A 26,037-nucleotide genomic window follows, 5' to 3' on the forward strand; every position below is an offset into this window, starting at 1 on the left:
TGTAGGTTAGGCAAAGAGTTCTTGGATATGAAACCAAAAGCACAGTCCATGACACTGATATTTTAAATTTGATCAAATGAAAACCTTTTGTTTAAAGGAAGATATCAGTTAAGAGGATAAAGACAAGGCATACACTGGCAGAAAACATCTGTAAATCACACATCTGACAGAGAACTTGCATTTGCAATATACAAAGTACTTTCAAAATTCAAAAATAAGAAAAGAGTCCAACAAAATGGGGCTAATTAAATTGTGTTGGGATAATGTAGTATCCATTTGGAAAAGAAAAAGAAAAAAATCCACTAACTTATGTTACATGCCTAATTTAACTACAAGTGTATCATAAAGCTAAATTTAAAGAGTATAATGATAAAGCTATCAGAAACAAATACATTACCTTTGTGACTTAGGTTAAGGAAAGACTTCTTGAGGTAACAAAAACTCAAAATCATTAACAATAAAGGAAAATGCTGAAAAACTTGACTACATTAAAATTAAGATATGTTCAATGACACAATAAAGAATGAAAAGGCAAACCGGAATGGGAGATGGTATCTGTAAAACACACGGTTCACAAAGGGTTCACATCCAGAACATATTAAGGGCTGCCACAAATTAGTACGGAGAGAGAGAAGTAAAAAGAACAGGCAAGTGTTTAACAGGTACTTCATCTGTGTGTGTGCGCTCAGCCGTGTCTCTGTCTCTTTGCGACCCCATGGACTGTAGCCCACCAGGCTCCTCTGTCCATGGGATTTCCCAGGCAGGAATACTGCAGTGGCATGCCATTTCCTTCTCCAGGGCATCTTCCTGAGCCAGGGATTGAATCTGCATCCCCTGCATAGGCAGGTGGGTTCTTTACCATTGAGCCACCTGGGAAGCCCCAAGAGACTATACAGATGTCCAATGAACATATAAAAAGGTACCTGACACTATTACAAGAAAAAAAAAACAAACACCTCTCCAACTTTATAAATAATAAGATACTACCACATACCACAGAATGGCTAAATAAGGAAGTATGACAAAATCCAAGAACATGGTTCCACGATGTGGACCAACAAGAATTATCATACAGTGCTAATGGGAGTGCAGACTGTTTAAGAATATGACATTCTCTATTGAGTTGAATATATGCATAGCCTTAAATATCAGGAATTCTATGCCTACATATATACCTTATAGAAATGCATGGTTATGGACAAGCTTATGAACAGCTGCATTGTTTACAAAAGGCAAAAACTGGAAACAACCCAACTATCCACCAACAGAAGAACACGGATAAACTGTGGTGCAAGCATTCAGTGAATATTATGAACAATCTTTAGCAACACTTAACACAGGCAAATTTTTTAAATGAGATAGTTTCTGCAAAAGAATCCAGATCCAGAAGAATACATGTGGTATGACTCATTTAATTAAACATGCAAAATTAAATTATATTGCTTAGGAAAGAATAATTAGGTGGCAAAATTATAAAAGAACACTAAGAAAGAGACTATAATAAAGTCAGGCTACTGGTCACACTGTGGTGTGGGAGGAGACAGCTCTAGTCACTAAGGGGGCACCAAGGGCCCTTGTGAGGTGCCAGCATGTTCTGTTTCTTGATCTGGGTAGAGGTTACATTTAAATAATTCATTATATTCTCTACTTGTTTACACATTTTAAGTGATCTATATTTCATAATTTTAAAGAGATTAAAAGGAGAAAAATTTAGATATGAGTGCTTCAACATTCTTTCAAAATATCAATTAAAACACATTTGAACTAAGAGGAAACATACATCAAAAAATTGGCAGAAGACACAGACTCTGAAATGATATTTCAGCTTCAGAAAAGTAGCTTCTTTTGTTGGTTGTCAAGTTTCACTCTCCTGAACTAATGTTTGAAACGAAAATGAAAGTCACCTGAGTATTGGAAAAGAAAGCTACTCACCCTTACACCCATGCCTTTCCCCCAACTATCATTTGGATCTACAAGGGAATTAAGAATAAAAATAGAAATTTTATTACCAGAAATTTGCTCAAGGCAATCTGAAAAAACTCAAATAAAAGAATTAATGTAATACAGTTTCTATGTAAACAAAATCCCCAAATCCTCACTGTACATATCTATCTTCCAAACTAATGATAAAAGCTTGACAAATAGAATTTTGTAACTGTTTTCTTATATACAAAGACAAATATATTTTAAAATGAATAGATAATTATTTTTTGAGCTTGTACAAAGGAACATGCTGCATTATCACTTAGGTAAGAAATATTCAAATCACTGAGTCTCTAGAAAAACTACTGAGGGAAAAAAATGATACATTAATAAAATATTTATGTAATTTACATGTTTTCCTCCAAAAGTAATTATACTAAGATATGAAAAAATCTCTCAAGGTTTCATCATTGTAATTTAATGAAAACGTGTATTTGTTTAATTGACTCAAATCATTCACTTTCACAGTAGATATTCTAAAATTATCATCTAAAATATTTTATTTGTGAATACATGATTTGGGATGGGATGGAACATCAGAAGTTTCCTTCCCCAAATCCGACTCTGGCTAGTACAGGTTCTTCAGTTTACCAATGTATTAGGTAGCTAGACTTGTTTTTGTGTGCTGTTCTGGCAGCATGACCTGAATGAAAACTGAAGCCCATATTATCAAGAAATGGTTTTATTGCACAGTTCTTGGCTTTATTAGGCAGTTCTTAATACAGAGTAACGTCCCTGAATCCCCTCTTCACCTGTGACCTTTCTATTGTTTCCTGTGCTGCTTGTCAGCTTTGCTCAGCAATCCTGCAAACTTTACTTTTATTTACTGATTATGAGTTAGACTTGTCATTCAACAGTAAAGTTTGGCTTTTGAGGGTTGGCAGGGAAATGCAATGTTAAAAACTTAATTAAATGCCTTCCTTAAGAACCAACATCCATCCCTCCGCATTGAGGGAGCCTTTGGCAGAGAACAAGGCAGAGCAAGCCCACCTCCCGCCGTCCCCTTTACAGTCAGTATTCCTGACAGACCTCCAGCAGAACGGGGCATACGGTAAGATTACTCTTTATAAGAGCCTTTGCTTGCCTGCACTTCAAGTGCACGTATTTTTTGGTTTTGGCCCCCCCCCCTTTTTTTTAAAGAATTCACCCTTCCTATGTTAAAGTGATTTGAACTGTCTAAGCAAGTACTGATGGGAATACAAGAAAGGAAGCCAGTTTAGCTCAAAGGACTTGGGCAACTGACAGCAGTAGGGGCTTCCCTGGTGGCTCAGTGGTGAAGCACCTGCCTGCCAGCGCAGGAGATGAGGGTTCAATCTTTGGAGAAGGAAACGGCAACCCACTCCAGCATTCTTGCCCAGGAAATCCCATGGACAGAGAAGCCTAGTGGCCTGGAGTTTTTGGAGTCACAAAGAGTCGAACGCGACGTAAGAGATTAAACAACTGACAGAAGATTGCTCCTGTCCTAAAACCAAAACCAACATACGCCTGACACAAAGGAAAACACCTACAACAACACAGCCAAACTCAAGGTTATAAACCTGCTGAAGTCGAAGATTATGTCTTATTATTCATTCATTTCTAACACTTTACAGATGGCTACACAGGACTGAAGAGGTCAGTTTTCATTCCAATCCCAAAGAAAGGAAATGCCAAAGAATGTTCAAACTACCACATAACTGCATGCCTCTCACACACTAGCAAAGTAATGCTCAAAATTCTCCAAGCAAGGCTTCAAAAGCACGTGACCAAGAACTTCCAGATGTTCAAGCTGGATTTAGAAAAGGCAGAGGAAACAGAGATCAAATTGCCAACAGCCATCAGATAACAGAAAAAGCAAGAGAGTTCCAGAAAAACATCTACTTCTGCTTTATTCACTACGCCAAAGCCTTTGACTGCATTCAGTTCAGTTCAGTCGCATCCGACTCTTTGCGACCCCATGAATCGCAGCACGCCAGACCTCCCTGTCCATCACCAGCTCCTGGGGTTCACTCAGACTCACGTCCATCGAGTCAGTGATACCATCCAGCCATCTCATCCTCTGTCGTCCCCTTCTCCTCCTGCCCCCAATCCCTCCCACCATCAGTGTCTTTTCCAATGAGTCAACTCTTCGCATGAGGTGGCCAAAGTACTGGAGTTTCAGCTTTAGCATCATTCCTTCCAAAGAAATCCCAGGGCTGATCTCCTTCAGAATGGACTGGTTGCATCTCCTTGCAGTCCAAGGGACTCTCAAGAGTCTTCTCCAACACCACAGTTCAAAAGCATCAATTCTTCGGCGCTCAGCCTTCTTCACAGTCCAACTCTCACATCCATACGTGACTACTGGAAAAACCACAGCCTTGACTAGACGGACCTTTGTTGGCAAAGTAATGTCTCTGCTTTTTAATATGCTATCTAGGCTGGTCATAACTTTCCTTCCAAGGAGTAAGCGTCTTCTAATTTCATGGCTGCAGTCACCACCTGCAGTGATTTGGGAGCCCCCCAAAATAAAGTCTGACACTACAACAAAGTGTGGAAAATTCTTTAATAAGAGATGGGAATACCAGATCACCTTACCTGCCTCCTGAGAAATCTGTATGCAGGTAAAGAAGCAACATTTAGAACCGGATATGGAACAACAGACTGCTTCCAAATTGGGAAAGGAGTATATCAAGGCTATATATTGTCACCTTGATTATTTAACTTATACGCAGAATACATCACACAAAATGCTGGGCTGGATGAAGCACAAGTTGGAATCAAAACTGCTGGGAGAAATATCAATAACCTCAAATATCCAGATGACACCACCCTTACGGCAGAAAGCGAAGAGGAACTAAAGAGTCTCTTGATGAGAGTGAAAGAGGAGAGCGAAAAAGCTGGCTTAAAACTCAACACTCAAAAAACGAAGATCATGGCATCCATCCGGTCCCATTACTTCATGGCAAACAGAAGGTGAAAAAATGGAAACAGTGACAGATTTTATTTTCTTGGGCTCCAAAATCACTGCAGATGGTGACTGCAGCCATGAAATTAAAAGACGCTTACTCCTTGCAAGAAAAGCTAAGACCAACCTAGATGGCATATTAAAAAGCAGACATCACTTTGATGACAAAGGTCCATCTAGTCAAAGCTATGGTTTTTCCAGTAGTCATGTATGAATGTGAGAGTTGGACCATAAAGAAAGCTGAGCATCGAAGAACCGATGCTTTTGAACTGTGGTGTTAGGAGAAGACTCTTGAGAGTTCCTTGGACTGCAAGGATTTCAAACCAGGGCATCCTAAAGGAAATCAGTCCTTAATATTCATTGGGAAGGACTGATGCTGAAGCTGAGGCTCCAATACTCTGGCCACCTGATGCAAAAACTGATTCATCTGAAAAGACCCTGATGCTGGGAAAGATTGAAGGCGGGAGGAGAAGGGGATGACAGAGGATGAGATGGTTGGATGGCATCACTGACTCGATAGGCATGAGTTTGAGCAAGCTCCAGGAGTTGGTGATGGACAGCGAAGCCTGGCATGCTGCAGTCCATGGGGTCACAAAGAGTCAGACACGACTGAGCAACTGAACAGAATTGAACTTATAGTCAGTCCTTTGTATACCTGGATCATAAATACTTGAGAAAAAAAATTTCAGAAAGTTCCCTAAATCAAAACTTGAATTTGTCTCAGGCCAGCGGCTATACATAGCATTTACATTGTATTTACAACTATATACATAGTATTTATGCTGTATTAGATATTGTAAGTCATCTAGAGATGATTTAAGGTATATGGGAGAATGGGAGGATGTATATGGGTTATACAAATGGCATATACTACTATTTCATACAAGGGTCTTGTTGAGCATGCACAGATTTTGGCTATCTGGCAGATGAGATAGGGTAACAGTGGGGAGTTCCTAGAACCAATAGTCTACCGATTAGGGATGACTATGCTGGGTGTAAATACAGAGAATTCAAACAAGGTGTCTATCTCCAGAGAGTTACTGAACATGACACAACTAAATTAAGATGTTACAAAGATGTTCAAAGCAATACAGCCATCTGATTGGGGTGACATAATACCACCCGGGGGGCCTGGAAAGGTGCTCCATAAAAAGAGACACTTAAACCTTATATTCATTTTGTATTGCAGCATAAGAAATGACCATAAGTACAGCAGCTTGAAGCAGTAATCATCTACTGGTTAGAGTTCTGTAGGGTAGAAGTCCAGGTATGGTGTTGGCTGGGTTCTCTGCTGAGGGTAGCTCGCAAAGCTGGAACCAAGGTGTCAATGGGCTGTGCTCACAAAAGGACAGCTGACTAAGGAAGAATTCACTTCCAAGGCTCATTCAGGCAAAATCTGGTTCCTGTGGTTGTGAGACTGAAGTTCCAATCTTCCTTCCTGACTACCAACCAGAAAGTTCCTTCCTTCTGCTCCCACAGACAATCGTTCACCTGTGGCCCCTCCATCTTCAAAACCAACAACAGAGAATCTGTCTCATATCACATTCCTTACTCCCTTTGTTTCTGACTCTAGACCCAGATTTAAACAGTTCACGTCATTAGGTCAGGCCCACCCAGCTAATCTCACCTTTGGAAAGCCAACTGTGCCAGATGTCATAGACTCACACGAGTGCCACCCTATCATATTTACAGTACAGGGCATTCTACAGGATATGTACACCAGGAAAGGAGGACTTTGTGGGCCACTGGAAGCGCCCTGACTGCCGTGAGCTGCAACTGGTAGAATGAACACAAGTGGAAGGCGAGATAGAGAGAGCTGGGAGCAATGTGGGCACAGCTGACCCCCAGAGCCGGGACAGAGTGTCAGCGACACAGGGAAGAGCATGCATGACGGTCTCCCCGGGACCCGGCACAACTGACAGCACAATGTTGTTAAGGGAGTGAACTAGCATGCCAAATTCTATCAAGTCAGACTACCAAATATTTACCAAGGGCTTACACACTTATAGCTACAAGAGAAAAGCTAAGACATTTGTTCTAATCATAAGTCACTGGGCAGAAACAGGGGTGAGAAGCCAGTGGGGACAACACGGACAGAAAACGGAACTGGACATTAAGAAAATGAGGCTTGTAAGCTATCTCTGCTAAATGCAAGTGACCACATCAAACTCCAGGGGTCTCAGCTGAATGACATAACTACTATACCTCCAAAATCCCTTTCCAGTGCTATCCATCTTACACAATCGAGGGCTTGATTCTTGCCCTGGAGCAAATTCTATTTAAGAAGTTTTGAATCTAGTTTTAATTCATGTTGTAATCTAGATATTACTCTATCAGTAGTAATATTAAAACGACAAGTCCACAGACCATCCTAAACATTGAATTTACTCTCTGGTGTACACATTTAGCAGCAATCAGATATTCCTAGGCTAAGGCTTACTTGCTTTTCATTTAAAAAAAAAAAAAAGAAAGAAAGAAAAACACCAAAATTCCATATCAATAAGAGTAAGAGGAGGCAAAGGTGATGCCATCTATGAATGGGCAATTTTAATTATCAGATACAACACAATTGTTTTGAAAACTAATGTAGAAAAATTCTTTTTCAAAAAGACTGCTGGACTATCATAGAAAATTGCCATTCCATAAAACATGTAAGGTGCAAGTGTGAAAACACTCACTGGAATGTCAGCTGTTTCAATCAGTAAAATGCTTCTCAATGGCTTTTACAGAGCTAAGTATATTTTTAATAGGCATATTTCCCTGAGATGAAGAGACAGAGCTGGCAGTCTGGGGAGAAAACCAGGATTAGAGTTCTCAGGGAAGAGTATCAGAATGGAGAGATGATGCAAAAAGAGAATCCTAGAGACCTGCACAATATCCTTTGTGCTAAGACCTGAGCAGCACATGTGCAAGGGACTTGTAACGAGTGGAGACTTGTGAAAAGAACCACCCAAAATGATTAAAGCAGTGCTTTTCAATCTTTTTTTCTTTATCACTTGAACCCAAGAGACTTTTTAGACTATTCTTTCCTAATTGCCTTGAGGAAATTTTAATGACTGTGTACCTAATTTATGTTCTTTGGCCCGTGGGGCCACGAATCATTGTAATATGAAAGATTTTTCACACACACTCATGCATCCCAACAAAAAACACAATTTGGAGGTGATAAGGAAATGGCAACCCACTCCAGTATTCTTGCTTGGAGAACCCCATGGACAGTGGAGCCTGGCGGGCTATAGCATGGGTTCAGAGTTGGACACGAAGAAGTGACTTAACACAGCAGTGCACATCATTGCCAACGGGAACACGCGCATCAGAAGAGACAGGACTCAGTCCTCACACAGGGAACTGTGTACTGTTCCTACCAGCCAGGCTCGAGAAACTTACCACTCCCAGAGCCTTGGGCAATGTACTCAAGAAAAATTACCTCAGGAGTGGGGAAAAATTATTCTATTTTGAAATTAAACAACATTTATAGTAGGAACAAAATGTGTAAGATATGGACAAATCTGAAAAAAAAAAAAAAGTAAAAATGGAATTAAAAAATTTGCTGAGGGAAATTAAAAATGACCTAAATAGAGAAATATATAAGTTGCTCAAAGGTAAGGAGACTCAATACTTCTAAAATTTTAATTTTTGCCAAGCTGATCTATAGATTAACACAAGCCCGATTTCTTTCTCCCTCAAGAAACTGACAAGCTGATTCTAAAATTCACATAGAAATGCAATGGACCTAGAATAGCCAAAATAATCTTGAAGGAGAAAAAAGCTGGTAATTTCAAGACTTACTATAAAACTCTGCTATCGTAGCAGTGTGGTACTGGTGTGGAGCCAGACAAACATCGACAGGACATGACAGTGTCCATAGCAGATCACACACACAGGCACGGCTGACTTTGATAAGATGAAAGGCAATTCAGTGAAAAAGCACAGAGTTTTCAAGATTTTGGGGGGAAGTGGGAGGGAACCATGCTGTGTGGTTCCTGATGAGGGACTGAGTGAACCTAGGCCATGTCAGTACAAGTTCAGAATCCAAAACCACCAGGCTGCTGGGGAACTCCCATTTTCAACAAGTATGTTAACAACTGGATATATCCATATATTAAAAAAATGAACTTTGATGTATACTCTGTATCACAAGCAATTATTAACTCAGACTATAGATCTGAATGTAAAATTTATCTACTTCTGCTTCACTGACTACACTAAAGTCTTTGTGTGGATCACAACAAACTGTGGAAAACACTTAAAGAGATGAGAATATCAGGCCACCTTACCTGTCTCCTGAGAACATGTACGCAGGTCAAGAAGCAACAGTTACAAGCAGACATGGAACAACTGACTGGTTCAAAACTGGGAAAGGAGTACAACAAAACTTTATATTGTCACTCTGCTTATTTAACTTATAAACGGAGTACATCACACAAAATGCTGGGCTGGATGAAGCACAAACTGGAATCAAGATTGCTGGGAAAAATATCAATAACCTCAGATATGCACATGATATTACTCTCATGGCAGAAAGCGAAGCGGAACTAAAGAGCCTCTTGATGAGAGTGAAAGAGGAGATGAAAAAGCTGGCTTAAAACTCAACACTCAATAAACGAAGATCATGGCATCGGGTCCCATCACTTCATGGCAAAAAGAAGGTAAAAAAATGGAAACAATGACAGATTTTATTTTCTTGGGCTCCAAAATCACTGCAGATGGTGACTGCAGCCATGAAATTAAAAAATGCTTGCTCCTTGGAAGTAAAGCTATGACAAAACTAGACAGCATATTAAAAAGCAGACACATTCCTTTGCCAACAAAGGTTCATACAGTCAAGCTATGGTTTTTCCAGTAGTCATGTACAGATGTTTGCGAGCTGGCCCATAAAGAAGGCTGAGCGCTGAAGAATTGATGCTTTCAAACTGTGGTGCTGGAGAAGACTCTTAAGAGTTCCTTGGACTGCAAGGAGATCAAACTAGGCAATCTTGAAGGAAATCAACCCTTAATATTCATTGGAAGGACTGATGTTGAAGCTGGGGATCTAATACTCTGGTCACCTGATGAGAAGGGCTGACTCACTAGAAAAGCCTTTGACACTAGGAATGACTGAAGGCAAAAGGAGAACGGGGAGACTGAGGACGAGATGGTCAGCTAGCATCACCTACTCAATGGACATGAATTTAAGCAAACTCCAGGAGACAGTGAAGGACAGAGGAGCCTGGCGTGCTACAGTTCACAGAGTCGGACATGACTCAGTGAATGAACAACAACAACAACAAAACTTTTAGAAGACAGGACAAAATCTATGTGACACTGAGATACAGATTTTTTTTTTGACATATCACCAAAACGAAAATCCATAAAAGAATAAATTGATAAACTGGATATCATTAAATTTTTAAACCTCTGCTCTCCAAAAACACTCATAAGAGTGAAAATAAAGCCACAGATTGAGGATTTGTGTTCAGAACATATAAAGAGCTCTCAAGAGTAAGAAACCATCTAGTAAGACAAAATATTACCAAAAACATCTGAAAAGACATTCCAAAAGGATATAAAGACTCCCTAGGAGCAATGAAAAGATGCTCAACATCATGAGTTATGTCAGAAATGTAAATCAAAGCTACAGTGAGATACTCATCTATTAGAATGTTTAAGATTAGAAAACACTAATCATACCAAACATTGGTAGGATGTGGAAAAAACTGGAATTCTCAGGTCCTGCTGGTGGGAATGTATAATGGTTGATCCAGTTTGGAAACAGCTGGCAGTTTCTTAAAAAGTGAAACATACGCCTACCATAGGGTCCAAACATTCTGCCACTAGATATTTACCCAAGAGAAAGGAAAGCATATGTTCATACAAAGACTTGTAGACATACCTTCAAAGCCGCTTTATTTGTAATAAATAAAAAAAAAAAATCCCTCAAACTCTATCAACAGGTGAGTGGATAAACAAACTGTGTATATCAATACAAATTAATACTATTCAGCAACAGAAAGTAATGAACTATTAGCATACGCCTCAAGATGGATGAATTTCAGAAGAGTTATGCTGAGTTAAAGGAGCTAGACAAAAGAAGGACCTACCATATAAAGCATTCAAGTTAATCGATAGTGACACAAAGTAGATCAGAGGTCAGGGGCAAATACAATCTTTTGAGAATAATAGGAATGTTAACTATCTTGACTGTGGTGATGGTTTCACAGGCGTACACCCATATCAAAACTTATAAAATTGTACACTTCAAATATATGTAACTTACTGCATGTCAACTATATCTCAATAAAATTTAAAAATAGACTGAGGCACTAATTGAGACTTATCAGAGCAATTAGCAAGTTCAGCTCAGTCTAAAATTCAGGACACAATCTATGACATTTTTGTTATATAATTATCATTATTTATCTACCGCCAATTTACATAAACATGTCCATTAAAATTGCTTCAAATAAAGAACTTACAGAACATTTAGTCTATCTGGGAAGCTGATAATATATTTATAATAACTCATAATAAATTCCAATATTATAAAAGTTTTGCTAGCATGCGCTCACCTTCTGAGTCAGCCTACACTCTGTCTATGAAGTGTGTGTGCATATGTGCTCAGTCGTGTCTGACTTTGCAGCCCCATGGACTGTAGCCTACAAGGCTTCTTTGCCCATGGGACTTTCTAGGCAAGAATACTGGAATGCGTTGTCATTTCCTCCTCCAGATGATCTTCCTGACCCAGGGACTGAACCCATGTCTCCCGCACTGCAGGCAGATTCTTTACCACTAAGTCACCAGGGAAGCCCCATCTATGGATTATGTATCTCCCTAAATAAACCTTTCACTTACAAAAAATTATTAAATAAAAATTCTGCTTGCTCATTAGAATTTTTCTTTACTTGGTGAATTTATCTCATTTACTACCAATCAGCAAGACTAAAAATAACTCAAATGTCCTCTAAGAGGGGGACTGATTAAATAAATTCTTATAAACACATAAGGGCAGAACTATGTGAATATAAGGAATAAGGAAGCTCTCTCTAGGCTGCTGCTGCCGCTGCTAAGTCGCTTCAGTCGTGTCCGACTCTGTGTGACCCCAAAGACGGCAGCCCACCAGGCTCCCCCGTCCCTGGGATTCTCCAGGCAAGAACACTGGAGTGGGTTGCCATTTCCTTCTCCAACGCATGAAAGTGAAGAGTGAAAGTGAAGTCAGTCAGTCGTGTCCGACTCTTAGCGACCCCATGGACTGCAGCCTACCAGGCTCCTCCATCCATGGGATTTTCCAGGCAAGAGTACTGGAGTGGGCTAGTATGGACTAATTCTCCAAATACACTGGGGATAAAAAAAAAAAAAAGGAAAAATGGGGAAAAACATATGTTAAATAAAAAGTAGTTAGTGGAATACAGAGATAAGTCACCATCAGAGATAAGTCACTATCAGTTTCTAGCTGCAAAAACTGCTGGTTTCATTGGACAAAACTTTGTTTCCGGACTATCATAATAAGACATTCACAGACAACGACATGGAACACAGGCTCATTTATGGATCCTGGAGGAAAGCTGAATGCTGGTAAAGAAACTTTGAAAGTCTGAGGCTGAAACCTAGAAGCACTAGCAAGAACAGAGGAGAGGTGCAGTATTTCGGGATGGAGAAACTACAGCTGACCCTCTCAAGGGTGGGAGCCAAGATGGCTCTTCTCTCTCCAATCCTTCCCTGCTTTACCACATGCTCAGTGGAGGCCAGCTGGGAACTGTGTGGGTGCACGTGAGGTGGGCTGGGGGTTTGTGGGCTCCAATACCAATTACTGTGAAGAGCTGCAAAAGATTAGGCACACACATACGTTCTGGGGACAGAGAGTACCCATAGTAACCTCAAGCAACTGAGAGAAGAGGCTGTTAAAGACCTCTTCCAGAACATGAACAGCTTGGTGTGCTGACAGCCAGGCAACGTGTGGTCACCAGAAAGATTTGTTAAAGATTAGGGTTTTTCTTAGTAATTTCTAGAAAAGGCTAGAGAACACTGAAGAATGAGGGTGGGTGGAGTTCAGGCAACTTGTGTAAACTTATGGTTTACTACTTTGTGTGAACTGCCAACAATCTTATTACAATAATACTGAAAACAAATGACCTGCTCGTGTGATGTACACACACACATATATGCACATGTATGTATTTGCCAAACAACTTCATCTGAGAGAGTAAAGCAACCTCATTTCCATGATCCCAGAAAGTATTTTTGAAAGCTTAACAGACGTCAGTATTTTTAAGACTACTTTGGCAAAATCAATTCTAAAAAATTTTCAATAAAAAAGTACATCTAAATTTAGAAACCAATATGCAAAATATACAAGGTAGCATTTTCAAAATTATCAAGCTTATATGATACAGGCAAGATCTACTGACTAGTTCTTAAATCAACTCTTCTGAGTTTAAAAAGGGTCACAGTCACAGAATTCATAATCTAAGACTTCCTCTGATTTAAACACTGAAAGCACTGTTGGCTGGATTATAATTACCCCTGGTTTGATACTACTTTGAATGACATTTTTATCCAGCCCAAAACTATGGCACTAAGGGAGGCTTGTTTATTCACTTATTTGCAATGCTAAAATTTACCAGTATTTGATTATGAAATTTAGGATTATATTTGCATACAGAATGTGGATGTTAACTTTTAGGGGGAAAGAAATCCATTTTTTTTTAAACCATTACTGTTTTATGGCACTATTTGGCAAAAGAAACAAACATCTCGAATTTACTTTTTAACTTCCCCAGGTTCTGTCAAATCTACATAGGTTCAAATTCTGTTCTGCTAAACACTTTCTGAGTTTTATTTTTGTCACCTATTGCTGGGATGGAAATGTCAACCTACCAACTTTACAAGATTGTTGTGTGAGTTACAGCAAGTAACCATAAAAAGGTTTAGGCACACTGCTGCCTCTGAAATACAAACTCAATAATTAACACCAATTTATATCACTCTGGATAGAAACAAACAATTCCTGCTTGTGGAAAATTTTCTAATAAAGTCATACCTTTTCTCTGAAACATGTAATTAATATTTCAAATTATTTGGGCTCCATAATATGGCATTAAATTTTGATAATACTAGGGAAAGGTATTATTATTATTGCCATATAAAACTGAAAACACAAATGAAAACTTCTGGACAAAAGCAGGAGATCATTCGTCTGACATTTTTAGTGCCTTGCAAGTTTAGGGTGTGAAAAAAACCATGAGGGCCATTAATGTAAACCTACACATTTTACAACAAAAGCAAGTCCTAAAGAGTAAAATGGATTTGTGGCTCAGCTCGTAAAGTCTGCCTGCAATGAGGGAGACCTGGGTTTGATTCCTGGGTTGGGATGATCCCCTGGAGAAGAGGAAAGGCTACCCACTCCAATATTCTGGCCTGGAGAATTCCATGGACTATATAGTCTATGAGGGCACAAAGAGTCAGACACAACTGAGCAACTTTCACTTTCACAATAATGTCTAAGAAGCACTTAAACCTTTCAAATTATATTCCTGTTCAAATATCTTGTAAACTGTTCTTTACATTGTTGCTGTTCAGTTGTTCAGTCATATTCAACTCTTTGCGACCCCATGGATTGCAGCACACCAGGCTTCCCTGTCCTTCATTGTCTCCCAGTTTGCTCAAACTTACAGCCATTGAGTCAATATGCCACCCAACCATCTCATCCTCTGTCACCCCTTTCTCCTTCTGCCCTCAATCTTTCCAGCATTAAGGTCTTTTCCAATGCATCAGCTCTTTGCATCAGCTGGCCTGTTCAGAGTGCTGAAGCTTCAGCTTCAGCATCAGTCCTTCCAGTGAATATTCAGGGTTGATTTCCTTTAGGATGGACTGGTTGGATCTCCTTGCTGTCCAAGGGACTGTCAAGAGTCTTCTCCAGCACTACAGTTCAAAAGCATCAATTCTTCAGTGCTCAGCCTTCTTTATGGTCCAACTCTCACATATGTACATCACTAATGGAAGAACCAAACCGACCTTTGTCAGCAAAGTGATGACTCTGCTTTTTAATATGCTGTCTAGGTTTGCCATAGCTTTTCTTTTAAGGAGCAAGCGTCTTTTAATTTCATGGCTGCAGTCACCATCTGCAGTGATTTTGGAGCCCCCAAAAATAAAGTCTGACACTGTTTCCACTGTTTCCCCATCTATTTGCCATGAAAGGGATGGGACCAGATGCAATGATCTTCGTTTTTTCGAGTTTTCAGCCAGCTTTTCACTCTCCTCTTTCACTTTCATCAAGAGGCTCTTTACTTTCTCTTCACTTTCTGCCATTAGGGTAGTGTCACCTGCATATCTGAGGTTACTGGTATTTTTCCTGGTGATCCTGATTCCAGCCTGCGTTTCATCCAGCCCCGCACTTGGCACATAACAAGCAGGGTGACGATATATAGCCTTCATGTACTCCTTTCCGAATTTTGAACCAGTTCACTGTTCCATGACCAATTCTAACTGTTATTTCTTGATCTGCATACAGATTTCATAGGAGGCAGGTATGATGGTCTGGTATTTCCATCTTTTAAGAAAATTTTCCAGTTTGTTGTGATCCACAGAGTCAAAGGCTTTAGCATAGTCAATGAAACAGGTTTTTTCTGGAATCCTCTTGCTTTTTCTATGATCCAGCGGATGTTGGCAATTTGATCTCTGGTTCCCCTGCCTTTTCTAAATCCAGCTGGTACATCTGGAAGTTTTTTGTTCACATACTGTTGAAACCTAGCTTAAAGGATTTTGAGCATTACCTTGCTAGCATGTGAGATGAGTGCAATTGTGTGGTAGTTTGAACAGTCTTTGGCATTGCCTTTCTTTGGGATTGGAATGAAAACTGACCTTTTCCAGTTCTGTGGCCACTGCGAAGTTTTCCAAATTTGCTGGCATATTGAGTGCAGCACTTTCACAGCATCATCTTTTAGGACTGGAAATGGCTCAGCTGGAATTCCACCATCTCCACTAGCTTTGTTCGTAGATGAGCTTCCTAAGGCCCACTAGACTTCGCACTCCAAGATGTTTGGTTGGCTCTAGGCAAGTGATCACACCATGTTGGTTATCCGGGTCATTAAGATCTGTTTTGTACAGTTCTTCTGTGTATTCTTCCTACCTCTTCTTAATCTTTTCTGCCTCTGTTAGGTCCATACTGCTTCTGTCCTTTAGTGTACCCATCTTTGCATGAAGTGTTCCCTTGGTATCTCAAATTTTCTTGGAGAGTTCTCTAGTCTTTCCCATTCTATTGTTTCCCTCTTTCTTTGCATTGTTCACTGCAGAATGTTCAACTTGAGAAGAGACGCAAAAAGCAACAGAGGAAAGGAAAGATACACCCATCTGAATGCAGAGTTCCAAAGAACAGCAAGCAGAGATAAGAAAGCCTTCTTAAATTCTTTAAATTATGAATATCAAGCTTCCTTTGAACTTTTTTTTTAACTTTTTCACCTATTTGGCATACAGTGCTTCTTCCACATCTGAGTGACCTATTTTTCTAAAAGTTTGCTATTTCAACTGTTTTTAGGCAATCAAAAATCTTCTACTAGGTTACCTATCCAAACAACAATTTCCTTTTATTCCTTCCTGAAAATGCTGATTTTCTCCAGATAGAGTTCAATATAATCACTGAGGATAAGCTGCTATTCTCATGCCACAGGATGAACCTGGTGATGAACAATGACTTATCTAAGCAAAAAGCTAATCCCATTCTACCTCTGCTGGTGGACTGGTTTACAGTGGGCTTGTAACCAAGGAATCTCAGGGAGTTTTGTAGCAATTCTGAAAAAGAGCTTTTGCTTGATTAAAGAAGAAAAAAAGGAAATTTACAGAGTTTCCTTTCCAGTTTTTCTGGTTGTTTGTCTTAAGTGCAGGATGCAGCAGTTATCTCTTTACCAGGAGGAGAAAGCCAAGAGTCTCAGAGAGAAGCTCATCCAGGGCCATGATATTACTGTCTTAACCAACCCCCAAACACCCTGTTCTGGACTAAACTCCTGTATAAGCAACAAATTCCTGGATTTACTCAGATAGTCAACCACTTGTGGGCCAAAGTCTCCAAAAAGAAAACTCCCATATTTTCTAGTGAAATCATCTCAGGTAGCTTCTATAATAAAATACTTCCTTCTCAGACCAAAGTATATGAATGCATAATATTTTATATCAGTTTTTTAAAAATCAGATACGTTACTAAGAAAGATGCTATTTAGTGGTCCATAGTATTCAATACTTCAGGATATGACTCAAGAAGCTAACCTAAATTAATAACAATGCTTATTTAACAGTATAGAGACAAATCTGAACTCTTATACCCACTCTAAGAACAAAAATAACTTTAAAAAATATACGTTTCAAAAAGATGTCATTCTCAAATACTCATTTGAATAAATTATTTTAGAAAACACCACTGTTGCACTGACATAAAGCTTAAAAATATTTTATTACCTATCTAGAATGAGTAGGTTTTATATTATAGAACAGTGTAAGTTTTATTACAAACATACACACTCGCCTCTTAAAATCCTATGCAATTCCTTATCATGGAGGATAAAAATAAGGGGAAAAAATTGCCACCCTAAATTAGAAGAATGGCCAAAGACTTAACAAATATGATGATGACAATACTGTCAACTATCAAGAGTCACAAAAGGAAAGGAACCATTAAAAAACTGTCAAAACTCCATGAATCATTAAAGACAAAATCACCCTCAAGAAGGGTCTACTGATTTGAAACACTAACCAAGCTTTTAGTTCTAAGCGTGGGTCTATGTTTCAGACAAGCGATCAAGCTAGCAGATGTTAAGAAACAATATTTTACAAGTAAGCAAAGAAAGGAATCTATAAGGAGAAAAGCAAAGATGAAAAGTCATAAAAGTTAAGAGGTCACACACTACAGACCCAGAACAGTTTCTAAGGCTATCACAGTGGAATAAACTGATTCTCAAAAACAATCTTTTGAGCATAAAACTTTTAAAATTTAAGATAATTTGATTATTATAGCAGAAAAGCAGTTGGCTATATTGAGGCTTTATAATGATAGACATATTAACCATGGTTAGTAGGATTATACACCAAACCTCCTCAATAAGATGAGATTTGTTAGTTCTGTTTAAAACAAACAAAAAACAGTATGTTAAATAGAACAGAATGCCTTTTCCTCCTTCTCCTAAGCGTATACCCTACAATTATTTTGTCTTGAGTATACTCTCCAGGACACCCCAATTATATAAAGTAACCAGCACTTCATTTAAAATAAATCCTGAATGAGGTAAATGTTTCCAGTAAATATAAACTTAAACACAATGCTTAAGGGAAAAATGTAATGACAGCATTTTGGTTACATTTTAGAATGTAAGGATGAATCATTTTAACTAATGATTCAAATTTACTCAGTTAATTCAACCTTAAAAAATAAGATACTTCTTATATCTACTTAACATCAAGTGGTCATGATAGCACTATCCAAAAGAACAGGGGAAAGATGAGAGCTGGAGATGAGCTGGCAGAACACGGCTTTCTTAGAACTGGCCAATCAATTCCAGGTCATCTGTTTTGCTGTTGCTATAGGGACCTTATGAATCACGACTTCTCCCTACTCTCCATCTTTTAGAGAAGTGAATCACGTATGAAAAAGATACTGAAAACATTAACTTCCAGTAAAAATATATACAGTAAAAATTTTGATTTTATTACAGTTAATTATATATTTTCACCCACCTCAGCTTAGTAAATTAAAAAGTTTTGCCACTGGAGAAACATACACAGAATTATCTACATACCCACTCTTTCCAAAACTGTCCCTCCTGTCAGTCCTGAATGTTATTCCACTGTATCTTTGAAAGTCTGAAGAACTTTCAAACAATGTTTTTATTTACTGTGATACCCAAACAGATGCATCTTTGTGTATAATGTTTACCATGATTGCTTACAGAAAGCAAATTTGACCTCAGAACCAAGTTAGATATATTATAAATTTAAGACATGTCTCTTATTTTAAGTTCACAAAAAAGAATCATCATCTGAATATTTAACAGTGAAGTGTCATGACGTCTATAACTTACTTTCAAATGGGATTCAGAAAAAGAATAAATATATGTGTAGTATAAAAATAACTTGTGTAAATATTGGAGAGAAAGCAAATACGGCAAATGTTATCAATGATGGAGGTTATATGGGTATTCAAAAAGTTCTTCAACTTTTCTGTGAAAAATTTCAAAGTAAAAGGTTGGGGGAACAAAAATCCTTCACTGACTCCTAGTTGTCCTAGGTTTTAGTAATTACCCTGAATATACATATCCAGTCCTTTCCTTTTTGCCTCAAGACCTTTCTACCTTTGCTTAGACAAACTTACAGAATTGTGTTAGGTCTTTTAACAAAAATCATCAACTCTAGCAAAGTACGCTTTTCAAGGCTGGTATCAGTGAAACTGTTTTACCTGAAAGTTAACATCTTCTTTCTTAAATATTAGTGCTCGAACTTCATCAGGATCTCCATTAAATATAGCTTGCACCAGTGAGGGCTAAAATACAAGAGAGTAATAAAAACATTAATCACACCACATGGATGATTCTTAAGCTATTTCCACATAACTTTTAAACTAAAATTTTTCTTCCCTATCACAACAAAAATCACTTGGCTTTTGACATAAACTAAGTTTCACGAAGTCAAATCATATGAAAGTACAAGATTCCTCTTTGGAAAAAAGAGTAGGCCTAATTAAAAAAAAATCAATTCCATATGACCAAAATTAGGTAGTATAAAAACCATAATTAGATTTTATATGAGTGGAAACCTTTTTTTATACAGACGGTAAAAAGAAAGTATCTTCCAAATAAATACAAGTGAGACATCTCAACACATACTTGCAGGACACAGCTCGTCAAACAGGCATTTGACAAGGAGCCCACAGAGGAAGCCTCCTCGAGCAGCTCTGTTTCGGGCACCCGAATAATTTGCATGAGTTAGCATTCCATGTGTAAAGATAAAAATCCAAAGAAAACCTGACAGCTGATGAAAATCACTGCTATTCAAAGACCAAAAATTACTGTAAATCTGAGTAACATGAAGAGGCAGACACATGCATGTCTAAATATAACAAGTTCTTAATCAATGATATAGCCTCTCTGATAAGGTATCACATTATACTCTCAAACAAAAAGTTAATTGACAAAGCTTTAAAAATAAAATTAAAGATGAAGCCTGATTCTTTTTCTGTAACAGCCCTGCATGTACATATATAAAATTCACTACAGAGAAGGCTGTGCCTCGGTGCTGCTGGCAACAGCCAACTTTCCTAAAACACACAGTTCCTCATACTTGCCACATCAGTTTCTAAAACCACAAGTAAAAACTGAAACATGGGTGCTGTAGCCTACTATCCTCAAATTATTTTTTAAACTCATTTTAACAGATTAAGAGATAAAGTCTGAAATGTTATCTAAACATCTGAAAAAGTGAAAATAGGAAATGTGTGTATTTATACACAAGTAATATTACATCACACTCACACACCTATATTGCTTTCACTTGGGTTTTTTATGTAACTAGTGGAAATTAACTTGCATTTATGCTTAAAAAATAAAATTTACCCTGCTAGTTCAATAAAAGATAGTAAACATATAAACTCTCGTATCTTACCAATACATTTCCCGAAGGTGCAGAATGTAGGGATTTATTTTCCTGTGGCAATTTACAAATGAATTCAGGAGACTCATCTTCTACCTCCTCCAAAACAACAATACACACTCGACTCATTCGTTCTTTTAAAAAGCTGAATTCTAAGCTATGTGATAAAAGTCACAGTTGGAAGAGCACAAGTAGCTTTTCCTCCTCTTCTGTACAGCGCTTAGTATCATCCTTTAAAAAGCACAGCTGGTGTTTTTAAAGTTAATAAGTACTATCAGAAAAACTAAAGCTTAAAATTATAACTACATAACTTCCTAAAAAAAAAAACAAACCCAAATTCTATTATTTTGTCGGGTTACTGTAAAACTTAAAAGAAATTTCACATCAACATGTCAAGAACTAAAACTGAATCCAGAACAAGCTCATTTAAAACTATTTTTCCGCTACCAAGATAGTCATATTACTACTCTGTTTTACAGAAATTCACTTGCATAAAAAGATCACTGTCTGGGTGATAGCACCACACACAACAGAATAAGACGAGGAGCAAGTGCTGAGACAGACGATCACAGCTATACCCACTCCTGCCTGCAAGGTCATAGTTACCAGCAGCTGGCTTGCTTATCATTGAAAATAAAATATAAAATCTCACTATTCGGTTTCCACTTCTAATTTGTCTCCACTTCTTCAGCTTCGCTGGTTTAATATAGATACTATCCAGAAAAAAAAATAAAAATACAGCTAGAGCTCTCAAAATGTTGCTCAGAGGTTGACAATTCTTTCTGTGTTTGAAAAAGAAAAAAAAACAACACTCTGCATTAATAGCAAAGCTGCAGTACATTTACATGCAATGAGTCAGACCACAAGAGACAATAAGACTCTTGGTACTAGAATACAGCTTGATTAATCCAGATATTCCATATAAGAGAAGAAACAGTTAGCTTTATTCCCATCGACAGCACAGGAAAAGCATAGTGTTCATTCTTCCTCCATCAGGCAGTGGTCTGTGGCTGCTCCAGCAAAAGGGCACAGGCACCAAGCAGAAACGGTGTTAGCGGAGAATCCTAATGGAACAGGCAGGCTGCGAAGGAATTAGAAGGCATTTGAGCTCAAATTACAGCTTCAGGCTTTTCATTTTTAAAAAAGAGAGGGAGAAAACTCCAGTAGTTTATCATTCCAGTGTTTTCTTTGATCTCCACATGAATGCAGCTTCCATCAAAGAGTCTTCATTCAGAGGAAAAAACAGCAGACTGTGCATCTTCTCTGAGCCAACTACTTTATTCAATCATCTGCCTCTGTGCCAATATAGTTTCCTTCCACTGTGAAAACCGCTACAGTTTTCTTTTTCAGTCGATTTCAGATGCTTTCCTGTTCCTCATATGATCTTGCAAACCGCCACTGACACCTCCAAATGAGTAGCAGGTCCTTAACAAACAGAGAACCTCAGGATCGGCCCCATAGAAGCATTCCAACTGAGCAACAGTCTGAAGAGCAAGGACTGCAGAACCGCAGGGTGAAATGCCTAGTAATGCTCACATGTTTCACTTACCAGAGAGCTGAGCTACTGCTCCGGATGTGACTTCCTCCAGCAGGAGAAAAAAACAGTGCGTTTGGACAGCCTTCACAATTAGAAGGTTCATGCCAGTTCTGTGACTAATCCAGATCAAACTAAAAAATTCTATAACCGAAAAATGAGTGCGCTTTTACCATTTTCCACTAAAAGCCACAAGGAAATCTGGTGTACTGCCTCTGCTGACTAACACTGGTTTTAGCAAGTAAACAATTCCAAACAGTTTAACTGCTTTCGTATGTTACAATACAGCAAATGTTTAACCCTATAGTGACAGCTGCAGTGAGAATGTCTGCAGTGAACCCATAAAAGAGAACTAGACATGGAGGAGCATTTTATGAGAACATAAATACCATAAACCCACGGTTTTCTTCCTATTTCCTCAAGACCATTTTTACATGTATGTTATTTTCAAGAATGTAAAGAAGTTTAAACAAAAGAAATTTAAGATTTACTAACAATTTCTGAGTTGTTAAATTTAGTCAACCAAATCATGTTTTGAAAGAGAAAAATGAAAATCCCATATTGGAGAAATTCTAATTGTAAAATTCTACTAATCACTTGAATTTCACAAAAGAAATAATACTGTCTTCCGATCTGGATGTGGAACAAAGCCTTAAAATCTGTTGAGTAGCTACATATATCTATTGTTTCAAGTCCTTGGTAGTGGTAAAGGGTTAACACAAAGCAAAGAATCTTCTCCCTCCCTATAAAAGTAATTATCCTGGAGCTACAAATAAGTGTTAAAAACAACCAATTTATAGTTGGCTTTCTCTGTTTCCTCCCCATTTCTTGGTTTACTAAGGACGGGATTATTTTCCCACAGAAAAATGACAAGAAAATACTATGATTCTGCCTCAGTCTTTGTTTTCATCTGTCAACCAGCATTTTTATTAATAAACATAATATTCCTGAACATTTGTGATGTGCTAGATGTTACATTCTCATTTAATATTCACAGTGGCCCTGCTACATTCCCATATGTAAAGAGAAAAAACAGACTTAGAAATTACTATATCCATAGTTGGCAAATTAGTAAAGCTGTACCTAATTGTAAACACATGCTCTTTCTAATCTACTCTGCTTCCACTGACTGTACGCATACACTCTCGTCAAAGAGTTCTGTAATCTATAATACCAGACTGTAAAAGTGATCTTAGAAGACAAATCATCTAAATGATTGTGAAAAGTTTAGGTAACAAAGTAACATACTATTTATTGCAATAATATTCCCAAACAAGTTATTTTTAAATAGGTACTTCAGGGCTAATGTTACCTCACACACTTAAGTCAGTTGATTTATCAGAACACTAAAAAAAAAAAAAAAAGAAAAGAAAAAAATCCAGCATAATATAAACAAGAAAGCCAGAATTCAACAACAAAACCCATTATCAATTTAAGAAAAAACCTATAACCCTAACATAACTGTACTAAAATACTAACGTGTGCTAAAAATTCAGTTATTTTTAAAAATATAAATGGTTTTAAGTCAAAATAAAGACATGCAAGTATTCTGACGTGCATGAAACCACTATAGTAACAATATACTGTCACTGTCAGGGGGCCTTGCCCCCCAAACAAAATCTCTTTTTATACGGACAATTTTAGCTTGTTCTAAAGTCTCCAGTATATAAGTTCACCTGCTTAGACCTAAGCAGGTACATCCTGTTCTCTTGCTCTAGGTCAAATTCTATACTTTGGTTTTTCCCAAACAGAAAGCAAGCTCCTTGAAGGTAGGGGCTATGCTACATACATATTGTTTCCTCCAATATCTCCATCTGTAAATAATTTCACTGAAATAAATTCTATTATGTCACAAGACTCAGGAATAGAGTGGAAAAAATATAAAAGACAGTGGGGGCAGGATTCATGTATTTCAACCAGTAAACATGGGGGTATTAAAGTGCAGCACAATGAATCCCGTGCCTCTAGGGGGAGAGCAACTTAAACGTGTAAGCTGACAGCATATAGAACAATGATACTGATGACGGTTCAAACTACCGGCTCGGCAGTCAGCCTGCCTGGAGTTCAGATCCCAAGACAAAGCTGTGTCTTTGAGCAAGCTGCTTTAGTCCTTGAGTCTAAGACTTAGACTTCTGAGAATAATAATCTCCAGAGATGTTCACCTTGGAGACACACTGTAACAGAACACTGATTGAGAAGACAGGCTCTGTAACCAAACTAATCTAATCCGGCTTCCTACTAGGAAACATAACTGTGTGACCTTGAGCAAGTTACTTAACATTTCCGTGAATCATTTCAGTATCTACTAAAGAGCTGACAGAATCTACTTTGTGGTGTTATTAAGAGTAAAGTTTAAAATAAAGATAATAGTATTATTACAGATACTTAGGATAGTTAAAAGATATTCCTTGTGAAACCCTGGATACTGACAACCTGCCCCTACTGGGGAAGTGATTCCGTTTGGGGGTCTGGAGATTCCATCCTGTTACTAAGTCCCCACCCTTTTCAGGCCTCTAGAGAGCCTGCTAGAAACTTTACACTCCTGTAACCAGACTAGTGCTTACCAAGTGTTACTGGGGAAGAGAGCAATAAACTTAGGCAAGAGGTGTTTGTATTCCTCCACATTCATTGTATTTCACAGCCTAGGGAAAGAGCAAGAATAAAAAGTATTGGCCCATAATACATTAACTTATAAAAAAAACTACTGAAACATTGTATGTTAACAGTGCCATACAGCACTGTTTTACATTTCCTACTGAATATGAGAGGCCCCCTCATTTCAAGGCATTCACATCTTAAAGGACATGGGTAAGTGAGTACTGAAAACACTGCTGTGGCTTAGTTGCTAAGTCCTGTCCCGACATTTAGCGACCCTGTGGACTGTAGCCCAACTAGGCTCCTCTGTCCATCCTGGACAAGAACACTGGAGAGAGTTGTTCTTTCCTCTTCCTGGGCATCTTCCTGACCCAGGGATGGCGCCCAGGTCTGCTGCACTGGCATGAGGAGTCTATCGCTGAGCCATCAAGGGAAGCCACTGAAGAAATCAGGAATGGAGAAAATGGCTAGGAGGAAAAATGGACAATAACTGCAGATTTAATTCAACAATGGGGTTTTTGCCGTTTTCAGTTGAACAATGCAAGAAAATGTTTTTGTTTTTGTTTTTTTTTCGTGAGGCATTTAATTTTTAGGCCATATCAGATTAACTTTTTAATAGGCCAACAATTTCAATGACAACTTCATAATCCTTCCATTCTTTAGATTAAAATGTATCCTCTCAAAAGCTTACTCCCTACTTTTCACACAGAGTTAATTCATGGAAAAGCTGGCTCAAAATTCTCATTTTACTGATAAAAAGTTTAACATCCTGGAAGATTATTTTTAGGTTCCCCATATTGTTACAACAGAATTTCTTTTCTTGATACAAATGATTTTTCCTTTCTGAACAGTCAACCCAAAGCTCATCTTATCTCTTAAAAATTTATAAACTCCAGATTGATTATTACAGAATAAAATATTTTATCGAGGGTATGCCAAATGATTACTCCGCACCAAATTAGTCTGAGTATTAAAAAATAAAAGCTTGTGGTAAAAAATGGTGGGTTCAAATTATGTTTCAGAAACAGTTTTCACAGTTCAAGGATCCTGAACAATCCTCTTGAGTTATATGCCTCCCCAGTCCATATACTTTGGAAAAAGTCTGTGAACAGATTTAAAAGCAAGCAGGGTACGAGGAAGCAGGGTTGGGGGCGGGGGTGAGGTGCAAAGAATAAAGAAACAGTTGCTCTCTAGGCTACTGGTCAGATTTCCATGTGATTAGCAGAGCCACTGCAAAACTGGCACTATATATTTTTTAAATGATGAATTCAAAATCCTTGAAAGAGATCAGATTTAATTCTCCATCTGTAATGTATTTCTCAGCTAGGAAAAGGTCAGTTTTCATTCCAATCCCAAAGAAACAAAATGCCAAAGAATGCTCAAACTACTGCACAATTGC

General features: G+C 38.2%; 1 protein-coding gene across 8 annotated transcripts in view; it reads right to left on the reverse strand.

Moving 5' to 3' along the window:
• The window catches only part of ANKRD28 (ankyrin repeat domain 28), a 216,346-nt gene that overhangs the window by 105,481 nt on the left and 84,828 nt on the right, over window positions 1-26,037 (reverse strand). The window contains exons 1-3 of one of the 8 annotated variants that reach the window (XM_061425081.1): window positions 22,059-22,532; window positions 19,320-19,403; window positions 9,184-9,259 (exon numbers count right to left, since the gene is read on the reverse strand). In XM_061425081.1, the coding sequence (XP_061281065.1) occupies window positions 9,184-9,259; window positions 19,320-19,333 (90 nt within the window). In that variant the 5' untranslated portion in view covers window positions 19,334-19,403; window positions 22,059-22,532. Of the gene's footprint in view, window positions 1-1,932; window positions 1,971-9,183; window positions 9,260-19,319; window positions 19,406-20,521; window positions 22,035-22,058; window positions 22,533-26,037 lie in introns of those variants that run through there. The other 7 variants (XM_061425072.1, XM_061425053.1, XM_061425064.1 and 4 more) reach the window with 7 other exon arrangements.

The sequence above is a fragment of the Bos javanicus genome, chromosome 1 (genome assembly GCF_032452875.1).
Source record: "Bos javanicus breed banteng chromosome 1, ARS-OSU_banteng_1.0, whole genome shotgun sequence".
Lineage (NCBI taxonomy): Eukaryota > Metazoa > Chordata > Mammalia > Artiodactyla > Bovidae > Bos > Bos javanicus.